Source organism: Urocitellus parryii, chromosome 7, assembly GCF_045843805.1.
Source record: "Urocitellus parryii isolate mUroPar1 chromosome 7, mUroPar1.hap1, whole genome shotgun sequence".
NCBI lineage: Eukaryota > Metazoa > Chordata > Mammalia > Rodentia > Sciuridae > Urocitellus > Urocitellus parryii.
Genome location: NC_135537.1, coordinates 168,654,897 through 168,681,937, shown reverse-complemented (window position 1 = coordinate 168,681,937; position 27,041 = coordinate 168,654,897). Strand labels below are relative to the sequence as shown.

Here is a 27,041-nt window from a genome sequence, read left to right as displayed (position 1 = left end):
AAGAGTCTGACTTTAGGAAGGCCAAAGAGGAAAAACCTAAAGATGCACATAAACACATCTGATCTGACCTCAAGTTCCATATCTTTACGTTTCCTGTTAAACATACTAAATTCAGGTAAAGTCCTTACCAGTTAACTTCTTCACAGGTTGGAGCCGAACACTGATAGACTGATGTGTGAGTAAGGGGGAGGATGGAAGAGAGCGAGACATGCCCTCCATAATCCGAATGTGCTGCATACCTTCACTCACTGGAAGTGGTGGAACAGCATAGTCTGGCTCAAAAGCACAGTCGCTTTCTGTGGAGATGCCACCTGTTAATAGGAAAGGATAGAATGAAAGAGCTAGTGAGAAAAGATTCTTACTTCCCTATTAAAATGTATCTTTTAAAGTGATTCAGAACAATATATACTAACATTGATTTTTCACTGTGAGAAACTAAATAAGGCATTTTTAACACATTCATTTGTACACTTACTGCATACCCAACTCCAGGTCTACCTCTAGGAAATCAAAGATGAATAAAACAGGGTTCCTCATTAACAGGGGCTCACTGCCTCAGAAGAGATACAGTTATGTAAGGAAATAGTACAACAAAATGTTAAAATTAGAGCTATGTTCTTACATTTTTCTCCTGATAGAATCTGAAAGAAGATATTTGCTTGCTTATCAATGTGCAATTGTTAGCAGAATTTCTGTAACTTTATCTCTTTGTCTCCTTCCCTAAAGAAACTACATAAAAATACAAGTGGGTAAGACTGACACTATCATATGGTGATCTTTTAATCTGCTCTAATTTTTGTAAGTAAAAAAAAAAGAAGAAGAAGAAATAATTATATGCTGTTGACATCCACTTCTAGTGATGGTGGATTACATATTTCAGACCAACTTTTCCCTAAGACCCCTAGAAAAATATACTTTAAAAATCTTCCTGAAGTCAGTAGAAGATTAACAGCATGATGAAGAATTGCAAGGAAAAGACTGAAATTCCAGCATTTGGGGATATTTTTTACTTAGTGGCATCAGAAAGGCTAACAAATTACTGATAGTTTTATGGCGCTAGGAGAACAACTATTAAGAGTCTAGGGCTCACCAAGGTGTGAAGAGGTAAAATTCTAACACTTTGACTGAAAGTTCAAAGGAGTAAATACGAACTAAATCTAGACTTGCCTTCACAAGGTCAACTCCAAATACCTTCTACAAAATCAAATGTTGAAGGCAGTCCTATATTGCTAGGGCCCACCAAAAAATAAGCATAAATCTTCTTGGAGTATACCAACAACATTCTAGGTCTCAAAGTATCCATATTGTTTAATCATGTTACTATCTGGCCCTTAATTAACAATAACAGAGATAAGATAACATGAACAAAAGCAAATTAGAAAAGTCATAAAATCAAGAAATAGTCTGACTAGAAATATAAAGTAAGGAACAATGAGGCATAAAAGTTAAAGTAGTATGTTTACATGTTTAGAAAAAAAAAGTTCAGGATTTTAACAGAATTAGAATTATGAAATTAAAATTTTAATAGATGAATTTAAAGGAAGGTTAGACATAGAAGATGAGAAATTAGTAAAGCGAAATATACATTAGAATGATGAGTGAAGTATCAAAAAATAGATGGTGGATTCTTAGGTAAGTGTTACAGTTTGGATCTGGAATTCCCCCCAAAGGTTCATGTGTTGAAGTCTTCATCCCCAGCTGGTGATGATACTGAGAGGTGGTGGAAAATTTAGGAGGTGGGCCTAGATAGAGGAAGTAGGTTACTGGGCATTCCTTTGAAAGATCTATTTTGTCCCTGGCCTCTATCCTTCTTTCCCTCTCCCCCTAGCTGCCATAAACTGAGCAGCTCTGTTCCTCCGTACATTGCCTGCCATGATCTTCTGCTTTGCTACATACCCAAAGTAATGGGGCTAAATGACTATAAACTGAAACCTCTGAAACTGGGAGCCAAAACCAATCTTTCCTTCTTTAAGTTGATTCTCTGAAGTATTTTGTCACATGATGAAAAGCTAAGTTACATAACATGACACCAAAAGAATAAGCAATAAAAGAAAAAAATAGATAAATTGCATTTCACTGGAATTTAAAACAAAAAACTTTTATGCAACAAAGGAAACTAACAGGACAGTGAAAAGACAACTCTCAGAATGGGAGAAAATATTTGTAAATCATATATCTGATAAAGCTCTAACATGCAGAATATATCAAGAATTCCCACAACTCAACAACAACAAATAGCCCAATTTAAAAATGGGCAAAGAACTTGTATAAACATTTCTCCAAAAATAGACATTAAAAAACACATGAAAAGATACTTAACAACCAGCCAGGAATGGTGGCACATGGCAGGATTGCAAGTTTGAGTCCAGCATGGGCAACTTAGTGACACCCTCAAAATAAAAAAAACAAAAAATAAAAAGGACTGGGGATGTAACTCTGTGGTAGAGCACCACTGGATTCAATACCCGGTACTGGCAAACAAACAAACAAAAAAAACCCCTCAATAATCATTACAGAAAAGCTAATCAAAGACAAAATGTATAAAATGTGGGTATACTACTTATACCCACTAACAATAGATTTTTTTTAAGTGACCAAAGATAATGATGAGAAATGTGGAGAAATTAGCATCCTCAATAACTGATTAAGGAATATAGAATAGTGCAGCTGCTGTGTAAAATAGTTTGGTGGTTTTTCAAAAATTTAACATAGAATTACCATACAACTCAGCTCTTCTACTCCTGTATATATATCCAAAGGAATGAAAACAAGTGTTCAATTAAAAACTTAAACACATGGTCAAAAAATGGGAACAACCTAAATGTCATTAACTGTTATATTGATAAACAAAATGTGGTATAGCTATACAATGAAATTATTATTTAGTCATAAAAGAATGAAGGTCTGATTCATGGTATAATATTAAAAGCCTTAAAAAGATAATGCTAAGTGAAAAAAGATAGTAACAAAAAGCCACATATTCTATGATTCCATTTATATGAAATGTTCAAAATGGAGAAAACAAGGAAGACAAAGGAATCTAGTGGTTTGCAAAGTCTAGGAGGAAGAAGAAATAGAAGTAACTGCTTGATAGATATAGGGTTTTCTTTTGGGATGATGAATTAAGTAGTAGGTGATGTTTACACAGCACTACAAATGTAATGAAAGCCACTGAATTGCACATTTGGGGTGGGGGGGAGGCAGTACTGAGGATAGAACCCAAAGCCTCACACTAGGCAAACACTCTTCCTCTGTACTACACTTTCTGGTCCCTGAATTGTACACTTTAAAATGGTGAATTTTATAGTATATAAATTTCACCTCAATAAAAAATTATATAGATATTTATCACTAACCATATATTTATTCAATTCAGAAATCTAGAAACCATTGTTCATTTCTTCCTTTCCCAGCCCTTCACAACAAATGAATTAGCATTTCTGCAGATTATCAATACAAAATATATTCCAAATCTGCTAAATTCTTTCCATTTCTCCCACCACTACTTTAGTCAGGACACTATTATTTTTTCTCCAAAATTCTATTAGGAGAAATCTAGAATTTATTCTTTTTTCTTAAATTTCAGAAATTTTATCAGAAAGTTCTAACTTTTTCTTCTCATTAGTATCTGGGCCCTTTGGTTTACTATATTGAGTAATTCTTTTCTTCCAACTATCCTCTCTTTCTGGAAGTCTGATCAGATGGATATTGTGTCTCTTAGTCCTATTTTTCATGTCTGTTTCTCTCATAATAGATTTCTAATGTTTAGACTTTCATGAAAAAGACCTGATATGGATTTCTATAGAATTATAGAATTTTACATATTTATAAGCAAAAAGGCATACCACTAGTGCAATTTCCTGAGGAATACTTTTATTGAAAAAAATCATTATTTGATTTTTTAAAGCAGTGTATCTAGAAGAATGATTTGACTTAGTAGAGTACCATTTTTCACTTAAAATGTTCCACTGTTAAAAATTAGCTGATAATTTTAGAATCTAGTAATACTCCTTAAGGAATCATATTGCAATTAGTCCAATTTGGCTGCCCTAGTTTACTTTTCAGCTTCAAAACATTTTCTTCCATTTTCTCTGTCCTATAAATTATGTTTGAACTCATTGTTGCTACAAAGAAAAAACTGAAAATGTTTCAAGTAAAGAAAAGTACTGATGAACTTCACAGAATCTGAATATCAGTTCTCTTAGATAACTGGAAACCTCAAAATCTCAGTGTTTTGCAACAGATTTGTGTTATGTACATTAATCTGTAAACTGTGGGTCAGCTGATCTAGGCTGGGCTCCAGAGAACTGAGCTAGTTAACAGGATAATGGTCAGGTTCAAATTCACACCAATGTATTTTTAATATTGGACCCACTCACTGAATGGCAAATGAATACATGGGGCATATTGTTCTCATGGCGAATCAGAGGAACTCAGGAAGGTAAGTCAAATCAGAAAAGCCTATATAAGGCCTCTGCTCACTAAAATTCCACTGGCTCAAGCAAGTCATGTCCCAGAATGGCATTAAAGGGCCAATAAAATATACTTGTCCCACACTAGTGGAAGCTACTGCAAAGCTCATGACAAAAGCAATAGTTATACAGTTTTGTAAAACAAAGAAGTAAAAAAAAAAGTTATAAATCCAATTTACAATGATGTAAAGCAACATTTATTGGTGTTCCATATTAATAAATCCTTATTTTCCACTATTCTTTTTTCTTACCACTTTTCCTGCTTCAATCAAGCAAATTAAAAGCTACAGAAATAATGCAATGGAGATATGGCAAAATAAAATACCTGCTTTTTTGACAGAAATAATAAAGTTACACTGCTGCCCACTTGGTGGTTAGGTATTCAAAAGTTGAGCTAAGAAAACCCAGAGAAGCTGGGCATACTGGCTCATGTCTCCTGAGGGAGGAATATTGCAAGTTCAAAGAAAGCCTCAGCAACTTAACAAGGCCCTAAGTAACTTAGCAAGACTCTGTCTCAAAATAAAATATAAAAAGGGCTGGGGATAGCCAGGCATGCTTGTAATCCCAGTGGCTCTAGAGGCTGAGGCAGGGGTATCATGAATCAAAGCCAGCCTCAGTAAAAGCAAGGCACTAAGCAATTCAGTAAGACCCTGTCTCTAAATAAAAGACAAAAAAGGGCTGGGGATGTGGTTCAGTGGTTAAGTATCCCTGGGTTCAGTTCCTGTTACCAAAGGAGGGTGGGGGGGGGAAGCTCAAGGATATCAAGTATATGGATATTTAAAAAAATGTTAGGAGTAAACATGATTTAGTTAAAATTTCAGCCATCACTATGAAGTCTTATAATTTGACATTGATAATTATTTGGTATTAAAGTTCAAGTTAATAATACAGTTAATACCTATTCTAGGGAATTACCTTCTAATTTTTTCATTTACATAAATAATCACAAATAAAACCTACAAATTAAGAAACTCTAACATGATAAATTCATTTGGTGATAATTCACTAAACTGTACACATGATTTGTGAATTTTTCAGTTTACATGTTATGTGTTAATACAATTTTGTTTTGTTTTGTTTTTTGTTTGTTTTATTTTAAAGTACACAGGAACTGGGTGCAGTGGCGCAAGCCTGTGATCCCAGCTAAGGATCCTAAATTTGAAGCCAGCCTCGGAAACTTAATGAGACCCTGTCTCAAAAATAATAATTAAAAGGGGTTAGTGATGTAGCTCAGTGATACAGAAACACTGGGTTCAATCCCTGGTAGCAGGGGTGGGGGTAGGGGGCATAAAGGAAAAAAATAATATAGCATTGTGATAAAATGATCCCTCCCTCAAAAAAAAAGAGCTTTTACATATTCTAGAAAGAAAGGGGTTTGCCTAATTTATTCAAATACCCTTCAAAGTCGGGGTTTATAGCTCTCTAACTTGGTAACATTCTTGCAAGTCCAAAAATCAGGCCCAGAGAAGTTTAACAACTAGAACAGATTAATACAGTCAGATATTATGACTGTCTTTGTAGGTCTCTACAAAAAAACTATCAGGGAAAAAAAAAGTAAGACCAGGCATGGTGGTGCAAGCAGGTAATCCCAGGGATTCAGGAGACTAAGACAGGAGAATCTCAAGTTCAAGACCAGCCTTCGCAATTTAGGGTGGCTCTAAGCAATTTAGTTAAGATCCTGTCCCAAAATAAATAAATAAAGTAAATAAAAAGGGCTGGGGATGTAGTTCAGCAGTAAAGCACCCAATACTTCTTCCCTCCAAAAGTGAGTCAGGCAAATTCACAGGTTGCAAATTTAGTGTACAAGAATCAAGCATCTTTCTATACTACAGTAATGGACATCTGAAAAATGAAAATTTTCTAAATTAGCACCATTAAAATAGGACCATGAAATACTTAGAAATGATTCTAACAAATATATACAACATTTGTATGCTAAAAAGTACAAAACACTGACAAGAAAAATCAAAGACCTAAATGGAAAGATACACTATGTTCATGGATCTGACTATTCCATATCATTATGATGTCAATTCTCCTAAAAATGATTTATAGGTATAAAGAAATTCCAATGAAAATCTAAGGCAATTTTTTAGTAGCAATCAATAAGCTGATTTTTAAATTTTGTATAGAAAAACAGAGGAATTAGGATAGTTAAAACAATTTTCAACAAAAAAATAAAGCATTAGTGTCCTCACACTAACCAAGTTCAAAACTAACTATAAAAAGTTACTAAAATCTAGGGCTGGGGATGTGGCTCAGTGGTAGAGCATCTCCATAGCATGTGCAAGGACCCAGGTCCAATACCCAGGACTAAATATACTGTAATCTAATTAAATAAAAATAAAAAATACTGTAATCTAGAGAATATGTAGTACTAGGAAAAATAATGGACACACACAAAGTTACTGGAATAAAATAGTCCAGAAAAAGACTCACACTCATATTGATTTCAATATGGTTTGTCCCCCAAAGATTCATGTGCTGGAAGGTTGGTCCTCAATATAATGGTATTGAAAGGTGGTGGGACCTTTAAAAGGTAGGGCCTAATATGAGGCGACTGGGTCTGTACTAATCTCACAGGAATGGATTAGTGCTGTGAAAGTAGACTTTTTTTTTTTTTTTTTTTTTTTTAAAGGACAAGACTGGTCCTTCTTTAGTTGCTTCTACTCTTTCTCTTTCTCTCGCTCTCTCTCTTTTTTTTTTTTTTTTTGTGGTGGTGGTGAGAATCAAACCCAGGGCCTCAAGTATGCTAAGCAAATGCTTTACCACTGAGCCACATCCCTTGCTTCCCCTTCTTATTCTCTTGCTTCCTCCCTCTGTTCCAGTTATGAATGTGTGCCATCACCATATAATGTCACCATGTTGGTGATGCAGCTGGGGGCCCTTGACAGATGCTGTGTTATTCATGGATTTCCCAGCCATCAGAAAAACCAACAATTCTTATATTTGTCATAGAAGTTAAGTCAAAATGTAAACTGTTTCCTTAAAAACTGAAGAGACAGCAGGTAAACACAGAAAATTATAAGTTACCAAAGAGAAACCCGTAAGCAGAAATCTCAGCAGGAGTATAGGGGGATAAAAACCTGAATTGTAATTGATGAATTGTTTGAATGTCAGTGTAGATTAGCCTGAGAGATTAGAATTTCATGCAGATCCAGTTTGGGAGGGCCTCCACACTTTTTTTTTTTTTTTTTTTTTTTTTTTTAGTTTTACCTGTAGGAGCTTTAGGAGGTTCTCACAGTGAATATTGAAGAAAAATCCCCTTGTGCTTCTAGCAAAGGAAAGTGATAACATAATCATTATGAAATGCAAAATGCATCAGGATATGTTATTATTCTTAACAAGCTTGCCCTCAGAAGAAACTATTTCACCAGAGCCTAACCAACCTGGCAGAGGTAAATACCCAATTCCAGCCTGCTGGAGCCTTCTACACAGATGAATAAAAATAACCCCATCTCCTCCAGACATCCTGTCCTACCTATGGGGGAAGAAAAATAACAACAACAACAACAAAGAAGCACTGATGAAGTTCACAGTGAATGGCACAGACTTATCAAAAGACTGAGAATGAATCAAAGTATAAAAGTGTGCTTTTTTTCCGGGATAACACTACATTATGAAAAGTCTATTTACCACAATTCCTTTCACCCAATACATAATGCTCACCTTTCAGCAAAAAAATTACAAGGCACAGAGAAAAGCAATATATACAGTTGAAGAAACAAAGAAAGCATCAGTAACAAACCTAGTTGTAGCAAGAACACTGAAATTATCAGACTATGTTAAATTCTAAGAAAGAATTTTTAAATGTAGAGGTCAAAAACACTAAAACAGAAATGAAGGAAGTCTTTGATAAGCTCATTAGTAGACTGGTCATGGTCGAGGGAAAAAAATCTCTGGGTTTAAGGATATGTCAATAAAAACATTAAAAATTGAAGTTAGAAACAAAAAGAAAACAAAACCCCAGAACAGAATACCTAAGAACTGTGGGACAATTATAAAAGGTGTAAATATGCAAAATGGGACTTACAGAAGAAGAAGAAAAAAGAACTGAAGAAATATTTGAAGCACTAATGACTAAGAATCTTCCCACATTAATGGCAAACAAAAAAATCAGAGTACAATGCCAAAACCATGTCCCAGAATATAATATGCAAACTGCAGAAAATCAAAGGTAAAGAAAATATCTTAAAGAAAGCAGAGGAAAACACACTTTACCTTTAGAGAAACAAAGATAAAAATTACATCTGACCAAAACTATACAATAGGAAAGAGGATAAAATATTTTAAATGCTGAGACAAATAAATAGATAGATAGATAGATGCTACTAACCTAGAATTCTGTACCTTGTAGAATTATTCTTCAAAGGTGAAGGAGAAATAAAGATTTTTCTTAAAAAATAAAAACTGAGAAAATTTGTTGCCAAAAAACCTGCCTTGCAAGAAATGTTTCAAGAAGTTTTTCAGAGAAGAGGAAAATGATATAGGTCAGAGAGTCTAATCTACATAAAGAAAGGAAATGTGAGATCTATCTATCTATATGTGTGTGTGTGTGTGTGTGTGTATAATAGTCTCCCCTTACCTATAAAGGATATGTTCTAAGACAACCAATGAAAGTTTAAAATACAAATAGTACCAAATCCCATATTTACTATGTTTTTCCATACACACATGCACACACACACACACACACACGTATATGTATATATACATACATACATATATCAAGTTTAATTTATAAGAGATGAAAAATAAAATAGAACTATAACTGTAAAAAAAACCTATATGAGAGCCAGTATAGTGGAGGCTGAGCAGAAGGATTGAGGCCAGCCCCAGTAACAGCAAGGTCCCAGGCAACTCAGTGAGACAGTGTCTCAAAATAAAAATTAAAAAGGCTTGGGCTAGGGTTGTATGTAGTTCAGTGGTAGAATGCTTGCCTAGAACATGTTAAGCACTGGGATCAGTCCTCAGAACCACATAAAAATAAATTAAAATAAATAAATAAATAAAAATGGCTGGAGATATGGCTAGTGGTTAAGCACCCCTGGGCCTTTGGGTTCACCCATTACCAAAACAAAACTTTAGGTGAATGTGGTTTCTCTAATATCTTACTGTACAGCAGATCTTAGAATACAGATCTTGTATACTTCAGTATACAATTTTTTTCTTTCCTTATTGGGTCAAAAACTTTTACTTTCACTTTAAAGGAATCATTTTAAAGCTTCACTACTCTTATACTTTGGGTGTATTAAATAAAATAAAAGAAGGGTTGCTTGAACACAGGCACCACAATAAGAATACAGTTGTCTACTAAGGGACTAATGGGTGGGTGGCATATACAGCATGGATATGCTAGACAAGGAAATGATTCATGTCCTAGGCAGGATGGATAGGATAGCATGAGATTTCATCATTCTACTTTGAACAATATGCGATTTAAAATTTATGAATTACTTATTTCTAGAATTTTCTCATTTATATTTTCAGGCCATGAGTTAATCATGGGTAACTAAAACCATGAAAAATCAAACTGTGAATAAGGGGGCACAATTTTATCATCTGAAAGTGGACTTGGATTAGTTGTCAATACATATTGCAAACTCTAGGCAAAACCTTAAAAATGTGAAAAAATGAGTATAACTGTAATGGGCTCAAGTGATCCTCCTTCCTCAGCCCCCTGGAAAGGAGAAAAATGGAATTATACAAAATGCTCAAGTAAAGTCCCAAAAGGCAGATAAGAAGACAAAAATAGGAATAATGAAGAAAGGCAAGAAAAAAACAGTAATAAATATGGCAGATATTAATAAAACTATATAAAAAACACTTTATGTCAGTGGTTTAAATATGCCAATTAAAAGACAAAGATTAGCTGGACACAGTGGTGCAACCCTGTGGTCCCAGGCACTCAGGAGGCTGAGGAAGGAGGATCACTTGAGCCCAGCAGTTCATGGCAAGATGCCCACTCAAACAAACAATTGGACAGACTGTCACCTTGAGTCAAAAAACTTTAAGCTTACAAGATATCCACTTCAAATGTAAAGATTCATTTAGGTTAAGGGGCTGGGGTTGTGGCTCAGCTCTCGTCTCGCACAAGTAGAACCCTGGGTTCGATCCTCAGGACACATAAAAAATAAATGAGTGAAATAAAGGTATTGTGTCCAACTACAAGTATAAAATAAATATTTTTTTAAAAAAAGATTCATTTAGGTTAAAAGTAATAATGATGAAGAAAGATATACTATGTTAACACACTAATCAAAAGAAAGTGGGAGAGGTTATACTAATTTCAGACAGGCAACACTGAGAAGCAAAGGGGAGAAATCAGAGATAACACATAATAATAAAGGTGTAAATTTTACCCAAAGACACAATGGTCTTAATGTGTATGTACCTAACAACAGCACAAAATAACAGGAGGCAAAAACTCATAGAACTTCAGAGAGAAATAGATAAGGACACTATCATACTTGGAGACTTCAATAGTCCTCTATCAAAGATAGATACAGGAGGCAGAAAATTAGCAAGGACATAGCTAAATTCAACAGCAGCAGAATATACATTCTTTTCAAGCTCATATAAAATATTTATAATAAGTGACATTCAGACCTTAAGGCATACCTTAACAAATTCAAAGAATGAAATTAAACTGAAAACCAGTAACAGAAAAATAGCTGGAAAATCACAAAATACTTAGAGAATAAATGCCACACATTTAAATAACACATAGGTCAAAGAAGAAATCTCAAAAGAAATTTTAAAATATTTTGAACTAAATAAAAAGGAAAACACAAGTTTTCAAACTTTATGGGATAGAGTGAAAGCTATGCTAAAATGGAAATTTACAGCGCCATATAATACATAATATTATATAATAGAACAGAAGAAAGATCTAAAATCAATACTCCTTAGGAAACTAGGAAAAAGAAGAACAAATTAAATCCAAAGTAAACAAAAGGATAATACAAAAAAATTAGAGCAGGAATCAATGAAATTGAAACAAGAAAATCAATAGAGAAAATAAATTAAACCAAAGCCTGATTCTTTGAAAAGAAAAAAATTGAAAAGGTCAATAAAATTGATAAACCTCTACCCAGACTAAGAAAAAAAGAAAGAAGTCACAAATAACTAATCAGAAATGAAAAAGGGGACGTCACTATACCTCTCATGGATAATTAGGGACTATTATGAATAAATTCATGCTAACAAATTTGATACTCTAAATGACATGAACCAATTTATTGTAAGTTATAATTTGTCAAACTTCTCATACGAAAAAATAGACAATCTGAAGAGGTAATATCAGATCCTAAGAGAATCCTCCCTTTCTGGTTTGAAGAAAAAGAAAGTTGGCTATATTAGGCAGTTTTCCATTGCTGTGTCAAAATACCTGAGATAATCAACATAAAACCAAGAAAAGTTTACTTTGGCTCAGTTTCAGAGGTTTCAGTCCATAGTCACTTGGCCCTATTGGTCTGGACATGGTGATGCAATACGTATCGGGACAGGAGTGCATGGTGAAAAAAGCCTATTAATTTTCATGGTGATTGGAAAGCAAAGACAGGGAGATAGGAAGCTGCTTGGATCCAATTTTCCCTTCAAGAACACACCGCCCAATGACCTTCCATTAGTCTCTATGTAATTCCTAGAAGTTCCACCACCTCAATATATTGCCACAGGCTAGGGACAAAGTCTTTAACATGTAGGTCTTTGGGAAACATTCAAGATCCAAACCATAGCAGAATCCTTTATAAGTCTCAGAGATTGAGGGAAATCTCACCTTTTCCTCCCTTTCACCTTCTCTTCTGCTCTAGTCTCGAGGCAAAACCATGGCAGTATCAGCACTGAGATGGTTGTGGAGACTGGGTAAGCATCCACACCTCTGAAAGAATGGAACTCCTTTTCCTAGCCTCAGGAGTTGTAACTTTAAGAGCATGAGGCATGTCCTCATTGCTGTTGCTTTCCCCCTCTGTCTTCTCATCATTTGGCCTGAATGAAGGCACTGTTGAAGGAAGTGAATAGTCAAATGGGAAAACTCAAGCCCCTATTTTCTACCTAAAGGACTAAGAAAAACAGTTCTCAGGAAATGAAGTGTTGGTGAGATTCTGATTATAAAAGAGATCAAGAAAACAATTCTATAGTATTGGGTATGAATTACTGGGCTCACCTATGAGCTATGTATGCATGAATCTGAACCTACATAGCATACTACAGGCTTTGAGAATAGAGCTGCAAGGTATGCTACTGCTCTGGTTCCAGTGAGTCACACTTTTGGGATTTATCTAAAATTGAACTGACATTTGGCCACAGACCCCACAATGAGAAGTAAAAATATGTCTTTAAACATATCTAGTTGTTTGCTACTGACACACACACACACACACACATACACACACACACACACACACACACACAAACACGCATGCACACACACAATCTAAATTATAATCCCCAAAGGCTTTAAGTGCCTTTCCATTCTCCTTAGGATTAAAAAACAAAACCAAGGTTTCATAATCTAATGTTCAAAATTTTATGAAATTATGTAGGCTATGATCCTAAATTACTTGATCTATGAAGAAAACAGGAAAAAGTCAACTTGAAAAGGTAAAGTTAATATACACATATCAACCCCGAGATGACACAGATATTGAGTAAGAAAACTTTTAACCAACTATTATAACAATTCTTCAATAAGTCAAGGCAAATATTCTTAAAGTGAATGGAAAGACAAATTCTGAAAATTCAGTGTTCATTTTACATTTAAAACACATTATCCTTCCAGCCAGCCACATTTCAAATGTTTCATGTAGCCAATAAGTACATTTTATACCACTAAAGCTCTAGACCTATATCCAGAATAAATCCAATCAGTCTCCTGAGGTAAAATGAAGTGTGATCCAATGAACAAAGACTAGAAATATATAAAGAGATAATGCCAACCACACCTTCATTCAACTCACTTATGAGGTCTATGCAAAAGTAAGACAAATCTTGAAGAACAACAGTGAATTTCTATAGCTTGTTCAGGTTACAACTCCTATTATCGCTACTATTTTAGATGTGGTTTTGTAGCTGAGGTAAACTAAAACATACCTGGCACCTAGTTTGCATTTGTTGACCTAAGAATGAGACTATCAGAAGCAGTATGTGTTCAGCTACCAAGACCAGAAACACATTTTCACTGTTTTACATCTTATCAATTCTCTGGCTCTAGGACATAGTCTAATCCCCAAAGGCTTTAAGTGCATTATGCTGGTATATCACATTGATGATATCATGCTGATTATACTTAGAGAACAGGAAGCAGCATATAATTTAGATAACTTGATAAGGTGCTTATTGAAAAACTTTAGGGGAATCTCAGAACAGATCCTTGTTATTTGGGGGGAAAAAAACTCATCCATTGTCTGCAAATAATTATTATCCTTATTAGAAAAATAGCTTTTGGCTTAGAATGATACTTAACCATGTACTGTTGTGTTACCCTGTGACCCGGGCACCCCACCATGACCTAACTATTGCTTAGACAAACAAAGTAATATAGTTAGGTGTACAATGCAGCACTTCATCATTAAATGGAAACAGTATACATGAAATGAAATCAATCTTGAGCAGGTCCTAAATCACAAGCAATTTTCAAAAGCAAGTGACCCAGATGTCTATGGTTCCTACTTCTGCTATACTGCTTCTTCTCTCTTAATCTGTTTGTATGATCTCAAGGAAAATTCTCTATGGCCATTTGACTGAAGGAGGAAACAATTAAGAGTGTGAAGAGAGCCCTACAGAATGGGAGAAAATCTCTGCCACCTGCTCCTCAGGGCATTAATATCCATACTATATAAAGAACTAAAAAAATTAGCACTAAAAAACCAAATAACCCAATTAATAAATGGGCAAAAGGACTAAACAGACACTTCTCAAAAGAAGAAATACAAATAGTCAATATATAAAAAAATGTTCAACATCTCTAGAAATATGTAAATTAAAATCACACTGAGATTACATCTTACTCTAGTCAGAATACAAATAACAATAAATGTTGGTGAGGATATGAGGGAAAAGGTACACTCATACATTGTTGGTGGGACTGCAAAATTAGTGCAACCACTCTGGAAAACAGCATGGAGATTTCTCAAAAAAGTAGAAATGAAACCACCATATATGACCCAGCTATCTCACTCCTCCATATAAAGCCAAAAGGTTTAAAATAAGCATACTACAGTGTCATAGCCACATTGTTTATATTAGCACAATTCACAATAGCCAAGCTATGGAATGAACTAGGTGCCCAGCAACAGATGAATCAATAAAGAAAATGTGGTACATAAGTATAATGAAATGCTAGCCATAAAGAAGAATGACATTATGCCTTCTTCCAGCAAATGGAGGGAACTGGAGACTTATCATACTAAGTGAAATATGCCACCAGTCCCAGAAAGTCAAAGGTGAAATGTTTTCTCTAATAATGTAGAAGCCAATCCTAAAAAAAAAGGGTGTGTAGGAGGGAGTTTGCAAAAAGATCAGTGGAGTAGACAAAGGGAAATGAAGGGAAAGGATAAAGAAAGGGATACGGAAAGACAGTGAAATTAATCTGACACAACATTCCTATGTACATATATGAATATACAACGGTGAATCTCACCATCAAGACATTAATTTAAAAAAAAAAACTACCATAGCAGAAATATCAGTAGAGTAGAGGGAAGGGAATAGGGAAAGGGAAAGTATTAGGGACTAAATTAATACAAATTATATTCTATGCTTTTCTAATTTTGTCAAAATGAATCCTAGTGTTGTGTATAACTAAAAAGAATAAAAATTAAAAATTAAAACTTGGGAAAAAAGATTCATTTGATGATTACAAGGTTTTATCATGTAGACAGTTTTTAGATAATTTAATCACGCTCTTGTATTTTTCATGTTTTTCTATTTGTCCCTAATAAAATAATTCTTACACACACACACACACACAATCACACCTTTTTAAATGATGATTCTACATGACAACCACAGTATAAACCCTATTCTAAAGGGCAGTGATAAAAGGAAACCCTCCCAGTGGCAGAAATTTATCACGGTTCATTTTCTTTGTAAGGAGACAGAGGAACTGTTGGATACTGACCCATGTTTAATGGTCTGACTAGACATTTGAGACTTGGAAAAAACAATTCAAAAAGTGATGACAAACTGATCTGGGAGGTAAAGAATGTAGATAGACCTCTTTTAAAAAGTATAAAATATGAAATAATCTATAGGTCATGTGAATATCTGACAAAGAGCAAATTCCACAGAAAAGGGGCTCCTTAACCCAACAGTAAGATGACCTGTTCTGAAGACTCAACCAGTCTCTTTACAGTACATTTACTGTATTTTTGCCTTGTTTAACAACAAGATGAAGTTTATATGAGCCCAGGAACATGGGTTTCTATTAATTGACATTAATCTATTGCCACTCAGCTGAAAGTCCAACTTGCCAACAGTCTACACTGACACCCCTAATAAACAGTCATGAGAAGATCAGCCAATCACTTTTCTACATGCTTCTGCCCATTAGTAATTTGCCCTTTCTAGTAAATCAACAATGGATTTAATAAATTTTGATACATTACTTATCCACCATACCCACACATTTATAATTTGAAGTTTTCCAAGTTGTGTTAGCCTGCCCTCTTGTGGGAACAAGCTCTTCAATCTATTACTAGAAATAAAACATTCCATAGGCATGCTTCCCATTATATCTATTTTCTGTTCTTGCAACATTTCATTGTCTTGCAGACACCTGAACTCACAATCCTCCTGCTTCAGCATCCCGAGCCACTGGGATTACAGGCATGCACCACTCACGCGGAGCCAAAGATAATCTTCATCTGCACATAGAACAGTTTCATTTTTTTATTTCTTCCTACCAATCTACATGCCTTTCTTCTTTTGCGTTATTAAAGTAGCTAGAGTTTTCTATGCAGTATTGTGTAATAAGTGACAAGAGCAGATACCCTTGTTTTATTCTTTTTTCTTTAGTTTTGACCGGCTTTATTTGCATATGATTTATATAAATAATTGTCATATTTGAGCTAAATTAAATTTATTGAAATGAATAGATAAAAATTGTATGTGGGATGTCATGTAATGTTTATACATTTATGCATCATGTAATATTTCAATCAGATTAAACACATTTATCTCCTCAAAAAAAAAAAAAAAACATTAAATCCAACCTACTCGAATGAAACAAAACAAAAAGTGTATTGACTCTAATAATTTACCCCAGGCTTTACTAATAGGTTCCTTCCTCAACTTTTGTACTCCCGCTGTTTCTGATCCTTCATTAAGATTTACAAAGCTTTGTTTGCGTGCTTGCTTGCTTGCTTGCTTGTTTTTTTGGTACCAGGGATTGAATCCAGGGACACTTAACCACTGAACCATATCCCCAATCCTTTTTATTTTTGAATTTTGATTCAGGGTCTCGCTAACTTGCTTAGAACATGAATAAATTGCGGAGGCTGGCTTTGAACTTGTGATCCTCCTGTCTCAACCTCCTGAACCACTGGGAGACATAGAGGCGTAAAGGTATGCACTAACCACACCTACCTGAGATACATAGTTTTTCAAAGAGGTTTTTATGATCATCTCTTATCAGAAAATTTTAAATACTTTAAATCAAAACCCTTTAATCTGTTTAACACACCTTTCCCAACCTTTTTAGTGGTCATCCTTTTATTCCTTTTCTTTAAAAAATATGGATAATCGAGGAGTGGCTCCTACAAGACCTCTAATGTCAATTAGGCCAATTATCATAATGCTAAGTGGAATAATTAATGTGTTCTGACACAAAATGTGCTTCGGTCTGCATGTTCCAAAACTTAGGATGATTATAAATAAAGCACTTTGCAAATATAAACACTAACAGATATGAAAATAGTGTAATAAATTAAGGGTTACTTATGCTTATAGACCATTAGAGAGATTTTAAGAAATTAAGAGTTTCAGTATATTCTTGGAGGGATGGCATGTAATACTGTTGGGAGTAAATATAAAAACTTTTAATTTGTATGTGTATATACCTTCTTGGATATGCTAGTATGAACTCAGAGAAAAGTATGGAAGAATTCAGACTGAATGCAGATGATACTGTTACTTTAGGGGAGGGGAGGAGGAATTTTTTGATACAGTGTCATTTTTGTAGTTAATTAAAATAATTGTATCTCACATTTAAAAATACAAGTACAATCAAAATATATAAACATGTTCTAATATATCCCTAACATCCCAAGATAATAAGAAATCATTAAATAGAGGATTGATTTCAAGTTTAATTTTATGAACAGAGTGTTATAATAAAATAATCAGCAAGAAGTAAATTTCAGAAGAAATACAGGACTAGAAATAAAGACATTTCAAAGGGATTTACCATGTGAATTCAGCTCTCTTAAGTATTATCCAATCAATAACAAACAAATTTGTACTTGAAATATCAGAATGGAAAGGTTCTAACTACATGCTACTGTCTGATTTAAAATTTTTGCTATAGATTAATGTAAAATTGAAAGTATTTTCCTATGAAAAATAATGTCAACTTTACAACATTATCCTGACAATTATGAGAAGACACTGTTCCATGGCATGGTACATACATATTACTAAACATTAAGTTTATTTTCTCTTTCTTCTAAAGCAATTTATAGTGAGTCTTAATTGATTTTTTTAATATTTTTAAATTGTAGATGGACACAATGCCTTCATTTATTTATTTATTTATTTTTATGTGGTGCTGAAGATTGAATCCAGTGCCTCACATGTGCCAGGCAAGTGCTCTACCACTGAGCCACACCCCCAACCCCCTGATTTTTTTTTTTTTTTTTTTTTTTTGATGGTGGTGGTGGTGGAGATTGAACCCAGGGCCTTGTATATGTGAGGCAAGCACTCTACTAACTGAGCTATATCCCCAGTCCCGTAATTGATATTTCTTATCTGAATGGTAAACTAGTAAAACAACAAAACACTCTTGTACATACCATATGTAAGCTAAAATAAAAAATGAATATTGAGATAGTTTTTCTCATTACTGTCTATAATTAACCATAGTTGATTCAATAAAAAAAATCTTAGGTTTGGGGATATGGCTCAGTGATAGAGCATTTGACTAGCATGCACAAGGCCCTGTGTTCAATCCCCAGTACCACCCAAAACTGTAATTTTCCTGGACTGAAGAATAATTTATATGCTTCAAGTATATAACATTTCATATCTGCTAAAATTTTATAAATTTCCAAGGAAAGTTAAAAAAATGTCATAACATAGTATTTTGAAAATTTAGTAAATTATTACTATGGATATACCAGCATGTATTAATCAAATAAAGCTGGCTATAAATAATGGGAATTGTGCAAAGCCAAATACTGCACATGTTTTTCCCAGTCTTCAGCACAAGCTGGTTTCATGGGCATTATTATACCTATATATATTATATATCAAAACCTAATGCCTGCACGATGGTCTCTTTTCAAAAGTGAATCAGGGACTGTGTTGTGGCTCAATTGTAGAGCACTTGCCTAGCACATGTGAGGTACTGAGTTCAATCCTCAGCACCACATAAAAATAAAATAAAGGTATTGTGTCCATTTACAACTTAAAAAAAAACACTTAAAAAAAGTGAATCAGAACTGGGTTTCAACCTTTTCATGTTTGCTCATGCCTCTATTTAATATCTAGAACCAAAGAAGTTCAGTTTACATATATATGACCATTAAGGGGAAAAAATAATTTAATACGTTAAATGGAGTCAAAATGACAAAAAAATCTGATGAAGAAACTCAAAGATTCCTGAATTATATAACCTTAGAGAATTATAAAGCTTCCTTCATCCTACTTAATGGAATGAAAATAAGGCACTAGTATGATTCTAGATGCAAAGACCCTAATATTAATGAACTAGATTACAAAGAAAAACAGATTCAATCAACAAATAAGACAAAATACAATCAACAATATAATCCAATTATATAATATGCTACTGACAAGTAGAAAATAACCACCTACCTTGAGGTTTTACAGTCATATATGGAGCCTCAGTTTACAAATCAATAGATGGTTGATAGTTCTGACAAATTACCTGCATTCAACAAATTTCTGGCACTACTTTTTTTTCAGTTACAAAAGTAACAGAAGTGAATATTGAATCAATATTTGGCCTAGGCACATTCACATACTTTTCCAAGCACACCAAATGCTAGATATTTGTTTTATTCTTTATTTAACAAATATTGATAAATTTTTGTAATGCCAGTGTCCTAGGACTACAGTGATAAACAAGACAAGTATACCTGCTTACATGAAACTTTCCTTCCAGTAGCTGAGATGATAATAAGTAATTAAATGAATAGTTTAATTTTGGGTAGTGATAAATACTATGAAGGTTAGGGCTGGGATTTGGGATGGTCATAGAAATTTCTTTTACTTATCCTTTTATACAAGAAAGAACTTAAGAAACATTCTTAACAGGCTTGATCAAAAAGACCAGCATTTCAGTAAACTAGAAGGACATAGAATAGGGAATTAAAAAGAGGTAAATGAACTAAGATCATGGTAGGGAATAACATAAACTTTGAAATTTATTCTGAACACGATAAGAAATTAATGGGGATTTCAGCTGGGTTTGGTGGCCAATGCCTGTGATCCCAGCCAGCTTGGGAGGCTGTGGCAGAAGATCACGATTTCAAAGCCAGCCTCAGAAACTTAGTGAGGGTCTAAGCTATTCAGTGAAACTCTGTCTCCTAATAAAATATTAAAAAAGGGCTAGGGATGTGGCTCACTGGCCAAGTGTCCCTGGGATCAATCTCCAGTACCAAAAAAAAAAAAAGAAGGGAAAAAATTCCTGGGGATATTGTTTTCAAATTTGGGGCCCTTATTTATTTAAAAAGAGCAATGTAACTATCAAATGGACAATAGAATACTTGTCAGTAAGAGTGGAAATAGTAAGGTAAGTCAGGATGCTATTATAATAGTAAAGGAAAGAAATGATGGTAATTTAAAATAAATAATGGTAGCTTACAAACACTAAGAGTTGTGTGGAAATGACCAAAAAAAAAAAAAAAGTATCTTAAAAGGAACAAATCCTGAAAACACTGTACTACAAGATATAACAAAATGCCCATAATATTATTTCTTCAATAATTGAGTAGAAATGTTTTCAAAAGCCATGGAAAACAAAAACATATTGCAACTGGATTGGAGAAACTATAGCCCAGAGCATGTGTAGGAAGATAACAGTGATCCTAGAGTGTTTCTGGGTCTAGTTTCAGCAGTGAAGCAAGACATGCAAGGAGAAAACAACCACAGGCAGCAATCTGACTTAAGTGGGGTACAAGGAGTCAGGCCCATCTCCCAATCCCACATGAATGTGATAAGCAAAACGTATCAAAGGTCTCTGCCCATAAACTGGAGCAGTGAATGTGGGTATATGTGAGTTAGAATCCATTACCTGACAGATCAGAGGGAAAGGTGGCTGGCTAACACACAGGAGAGAAAAAACCCTCATGCCTAGAAGACACTGACCATACACAAAACACCCTACACTCCCCTTTTATCTTTCCCTTCCAGTACTGCCCAAGGCAAGTCCATTTCACAACTGTCAGCCTATAGCTAAATGTCATAAATGTCAGAGGGGGAAATTCTTCATGACCAGAAAACCAGTGATATGAAGAATATAATAGAATAGTTTAAATGCATTTAGAATTCTAAGATTAAAATTATTTTGCTTAAAATTTTTGAAGAAACTGCTTTCCTTTTTTAAAACTTCTATTTCCAGTGCCACCACTGAGAAGTCCAAAGTCAACTGACAAGTTTGTTTGTTTCTTTCTCCTCTCTGGAAACATGAAATCACTGTCTGGCCTCAGTAATGCCAAATTTCACACAACGTGCTCTAGTTTGTTTCTAAGCCATTATACATGAACCTTTTCAACCAGGAAATTCACATTCTTCAGTACAAGACAATTCTCTTGAATCATTTGTTGATGATTTCTTCCCCATTTCATTTGTACTTTCTTTTGAAAACTACTATAAGTTGAATATTGAAATCCTTTAACTGATCCAATAAATTTCTTAACAAGTTTTACTTCTTTCCTGTCACTTCTAACCTTTTGATCCACCCTTTCAGGGATTCCTTCAACATTAATTTATTTTAATTTTCATTATTTTTTTACATGACAGTAAAATAGTATATTTTGAAATATTATACAAACATAGTATAACTTATTACCTTCCCCTCCCTTGTTGTAGTTGAATATCCATATATCAGAGAGTTTTGGTGTTTGGGGACTGGCTTATTTCACTTAGCATGATGTTCTCCAGTTCTATCCATTCACCAGCAAATGACATAATTTCATTCTTCTTTGTCTGAGTAATATTCCATCACATTTTCTTTATCCATTCATCTGTTGAAGGGCACCTAGGTTGGTTCCATAGTTTGGCTATTGTGGATTGAGCTGCAATAAACACTGAATGGCTATGTCACTGTAGTATGTTGATTTTAAGTCCTTTGGGTATAAACCGAGGAGTGGGATAACAGGGTCAAATTATAGGTTCCACTCCAACTTTTCTGAGGAATCTCCATACTGTTTTCCACAGTGGATGCACCAATTTGCAGTCCCACCAGCAATGTATAAGTAAACTTCTTTTCTTACATCCTCACCAAATTTATTGTTGCTTGCATCCATGATAATTGCCATTCTGACTGGAATGAGATGGAATCTCAGTGTAGTTTTGATTCACATTTCTCTACTTGCTAGAGATGTTGAGCAATTTTTTCATATATTTTTGACCATTCATATTTCTTTTTTCTGTGGAGTGCCTGTTCAGTTCCTTAGCCCACTTATTGATTGGGTTACTTTGGTTTTTTTGGTGTTCAGTTTTTTGAGTTCTTTGTTTTTATCCTGGAGATTAATGCTCTGTCTGAAGTGGTGGTGGTGGTAGAAATTTTTAATACTTCTATGGAGCTTTGATTTCTGCCATCATAATTTTAATATCTAAGTTATTTTAAGCAGACAAATGTCATTCTTTTGTAGTTCCTCCTTGTTTCATGGCTGCATTATCTTGTATATCTTTTTTTCTTCATTAGAGTCCCATAAAAGACTTTTTCAATCTCCTGTCTAGAAGATAAAGTCCTGAACTGTCAGTATTCTGAGCCCAGTAGGATAAAGATAGGAGGAAATTAACTGGGACCCAATTCTCCTGTTTTTAGCATAGGACTCCTTCTCTAGGTTGTGTTTGGTGTCTCCCAGTCTAGGGAGCCTGGTTTCTTTCATTTCCAAAGAATAAATTCTAGGCTTTGCTAAGGTTAGATGTGAGGAATTGGGAACTTGCCCAGCTGACTGGTTAGCTAGGTCTTGGGAGAGGATTCCTCGGCTGACTTTTAAACAATCCTCCTTTCACCTCTATTTCCACATACTATCAATCTTGAGCTTTTTGAGACTTCTAGAGGGTAATTTAGGGTGTTTGGGTTTTTGGGGTTTTTTTTACTGATTTTTGCTGCTATGAATTTAGAGTTCAGTTTCATATTATTAATATACTCTCCATGTTTCTAAAATTATGTGGACGTTGTCTATTCTCCAAACCCGCTTTACTGATCTTTCAATGAATTTCTGAAATGAGCAAAACTCGAAGTATAGACTTACCCATGTTTTGCTCCTGATAATACCTGTTTTTCATGTAAGTCATTATAAAAGGCTCTTTTAAAATTTCTTTTGAATAAAGAGATATTGTAAAGAAAATCCCTAAGAGTGTAAAGAAAATTGCTTTACTACCAGTTAACTCTTATGATTGAATTCCTAGTTACTTGTAATTAATAGATTAGGTAGTTTGTACTTTGGATCACAGAAATCAGTTTTTATTGTTTGAAGTTCATCTTTGTTATTAAAATTCAATTTTATATATATTGATTTGAAAAATACTTAACTGACAAATCTCAGAGAGAATAAGATCAATTAATTTCACATATCTATGACATTTCATAAGTTAAGGCATTAATAATAATAAAAACTATAATCTTTTGTATTAATTTTATTTTATGCTTCTACATACATGATCTCATTTTTTCTAATTTTCTTTTATATTTAAATAAATTTATAGGGAGAAGTGAAAAAGTTGAAAATTTCCTGACATTAATACTATATGCATTATATTAAGATATATTAATTATATGCTTATATTAATATCTTAATATAATGCACAATCTTATTTAAGATTAAGTGCTATTGTAAGTTAAAATCTCTAAAGCAACCTAAATATGTTATTTCTCTTTTTATTTTGTAAGAAATAATTTAATAGTACAGCTCTAAAAAGACTAAGGTTTGAGAAAAAGGGGAACAGGATTATGGAATAAATGAACAGAGTTTTTATAGGGCTAAAACAGTGCATATTTATAAATTTAAGCTTTAATTTATTGTATTTTAGCTGAAAGATTCTCTGAAAACCAAACTTGGTAAATTATGGCCTAACAGTCTGTAGTTTATTCATCAGTTTGTGTTCTCAATTCTTATTCTCTCTCTCTCTCTTTTTTTTTTTTTTTTTTTGGTACCAGGAATTGAACTCAGGGGCACTCGACCACTGAGCCACGTCCCCAGCCCTACTTTGTATTTTATTTAGAGACAGGGTCTCTCTGATTTGCTTAATGCCTTGCCATTGCTGAGGCTGGCTTTGAGCTCGTGGTCCTCCTGCTTCAGCCTCCAAAGCCGCTGGGACTACAGGCATGTGTCACTGCTCCTGGCTCAATTCTTATTCTCTTCAGAGATCAATTCATTCATTTAACAACATTTATTTAGTGACTACTATATTTCAGATATTTTTTTCTTGACACTGAGGATACAGCAATAAACAAAACAGACAAAAGCTGTGTTATCATGGAACATTTATTTTGAACATAAAATATAAACAGTAGATATGAAGATGATAATTACTGTGAAGAAAAAGGAATATAGGAAGGGATAGTCATGCTATTTTAAATATGTTATTTGGGATAGTCCAATTATCACTTCAAAAAATTAATCAAAAGCCTACAATAAAAAATTTTAGTTAAAAAAGGAAAAAAGTAGGAAGAGCCTAAAATAATACAATAATTTTGCCATTTCTTCTGAGAGATCTAGGACAACAAATATTATATTGATGAAATTTTAAAAAACGGAGTGTGATGATACTCCTATAAATGATATTGTTCAAAATTTATTTTTGGCTACACTTCAGAAATGATATTGAGACATAACACTGCTATGTACCAAAATCATTTTAAAATAACCAGAGACCATTTTTAATTTTCTTATAACTTGAATAAAGTACATCATACAGAAATTTTAGATTGTATCATTTAAATCCTAAATGCAAAATGAGAATAACCAGACTACATTCAGTAAAAATCCCAATCTCCAAATTAAGCATTAGAAAGGAAGAGCTGGCAAAATTTACCTTGCCCAGAGCGGCTTTGGCGAGAATCTACACTTGACTGTCTTCGATCCTGTGGTTCTTCGCTCCCTCCATCTGCATAAGATTAGGGTGAAAAAAAAAAGAGCATAAATAAATGGAAACTGAAACTGATATAAAATCGTCCCTGAAGCCATCTACATCTTAAAATCTACTAACTCTATCATTTCCTTTCATATGATCTGGATCATTAAAATATTTGAAGATTTGTTTTCCATATAAAAAATGGTTCTTACTGTTGTTCTTATAGGGGTAGTTTACATTCCAGTGTAAAAGTCTAAGGGAAGTGTCAGAGATTTTTCCCCTCTACCGTATGGATACATTCTATTCTGCATATAATGCAGTAATTTTATCAACTCTGAAGTTTATTCACAGAATTTCAGTTTAGCAATGTTTAATGAGTGGCTGCTATTTATTTGTCATAAGTATGTCAAATAACACTATCTAAAGACTGTATTTCTACTGTAAGAAAATTACCTTTATATGCTTTAAAAAAATGTAAAATAAATAAATCTATGAAATATGATTGAGATAAAAATCAAATTTTGAGTTTGCTTTTGCCATGATTTTTAAATTATATGAAAATAATCCATTTCCTTATATAAATCTTCATTTTTCAAGAAATAAGTACTAGAACTGGAATTTATAAAAAGCTATAACAAACGAGTTTAATTAAATAATTTCCTCAATTTTATTATATAGAAACAAACATCACTCATCTAAATAAAGCTGTCAGAGTAAAACAAATCAATAGATTGAGAATGTCATAAAGTATATCTAAGATAAAAAAATTGAGACTAAATGCCAAAGCTAAAATTTTAGCATAGTGATTTTTTTTTATTTTTTAATATTTCTTTTAGTTGTCAATGGACCTTTATTTAATTTATTTATATGAGAATCAAACCTAGTGCCTCACACATGCTAGGCCACTGAGCCATGACCCCAGCCACAGCATAGTGATTTAAATGCCTATAAATTTCTTTTTACTTTAGTCAAGTTTAGAATGTATTAAAGATTCAACAATCTCCTTTATTCTTTATCTAATACAACCAATTTTCTTATTTTTAACTTAATTGAAAAAAGTAGTAGCTACAGACAGGGTTTACAAGGACATCCTTTCCCTGCCTCTACTTACACTACTATTTTGTCACAGAGCTAATGTATCTTCATTTATCTTTTTAAAACACACAGTCCATTTTAAAATTCATTATTTATATAAAGTTACTTTTTAAGAATACTTATTAGATGTAAGGTTTAGCAATAATCAACACATATATAAAATATATTTATCGAGTATTTTTTATTTTGCAGAGGGCTTATCTAGCAAGAATAGCATCAGTCAATTGATTCTAAAAACAAAAGATAGTATATAATGAGCCAAAAATATTTACATCTGATTCCAGTATGACCTCAGCAACTAAGCACTCCATTAATTTAACTAATAAGACTTATAAAATAATTTAACAAGCAAAAAGATACAAAATGATAAGCAGTTGTATTTTTGTAGCAATATGTAAATACTTTTAAAATCCAAATCATTTTAAGTATTCTGTTGTTATGATGTAAGTTACATTTGAATAAAAATATAATTAGACATGTTGACAAAATAAATATTTATTTAAATATTTTATTTGAAATAAAATGGTAAGAATTTTTCCTTTGACATAATGGGAAAAAAATTAAAGCAAAAATCTACCTATGCATTATCAATATCCCAGAAGGAATGACCTGCCTCTGTTAAAAATTAATTTTTTAATCCTTTAATCTTTTTGAAGGAAATGTACATGTTTATAATCTTCTTAACTATACTTCACATTCCAAGTAAGCAATTCTGTAATTTGTATGTATTCTTTTTATAAAGTTAGATATTTTAACTGAACCAATTCAAACTTAATTTTTAGGCTTTTAAGCCCTTTAGGAATTCTGCTACCTCATGCTGTTAAGAATTAATATTCAATAGGTCTAAAAATCTTTAAATGTTCTCCTTTCCAGTATTTGTTTAAGAACACAAAGAAAGGTGGCCAACAATCATTAAGTATGTACTATCTGCCAGGTATTTTAGATAGTTTATCAAAACTTTGGAAGTAAATTCTATTTCATAGA

The 27,041-nt window shown here is 33.4% G+C and overlaps 1 protein-coding gene across 1 annotated transcript in view; it reads right to left on the bottom strand.

Annotated features, from left to right (window-relative positions):
* Nucleotides 1–27,041, bottom strand: part of Tanc2 (tetratricopeptide repeat, ankyrin repeat and coiled-coil containing 2) — a 412,218-nt gene that overhangs the window by 292,653 nt on the left and 92,524 nt on the right. Inside the window, exons 3-4 of the mRNA XM_077800862.1 lie at nt 24,924–24,995; nt 129–311 (exon numbers count right to left, since the gene is read on the bottom strand). Coding sequence (XP_077656988.1) covers nt 129–311; nt 24,924–24,995 — 255 coding nt within the window. The remainder of the gene's footprint in view (nt 1–128; nt 312–24,923; nt 24,996–27,041) is intronic.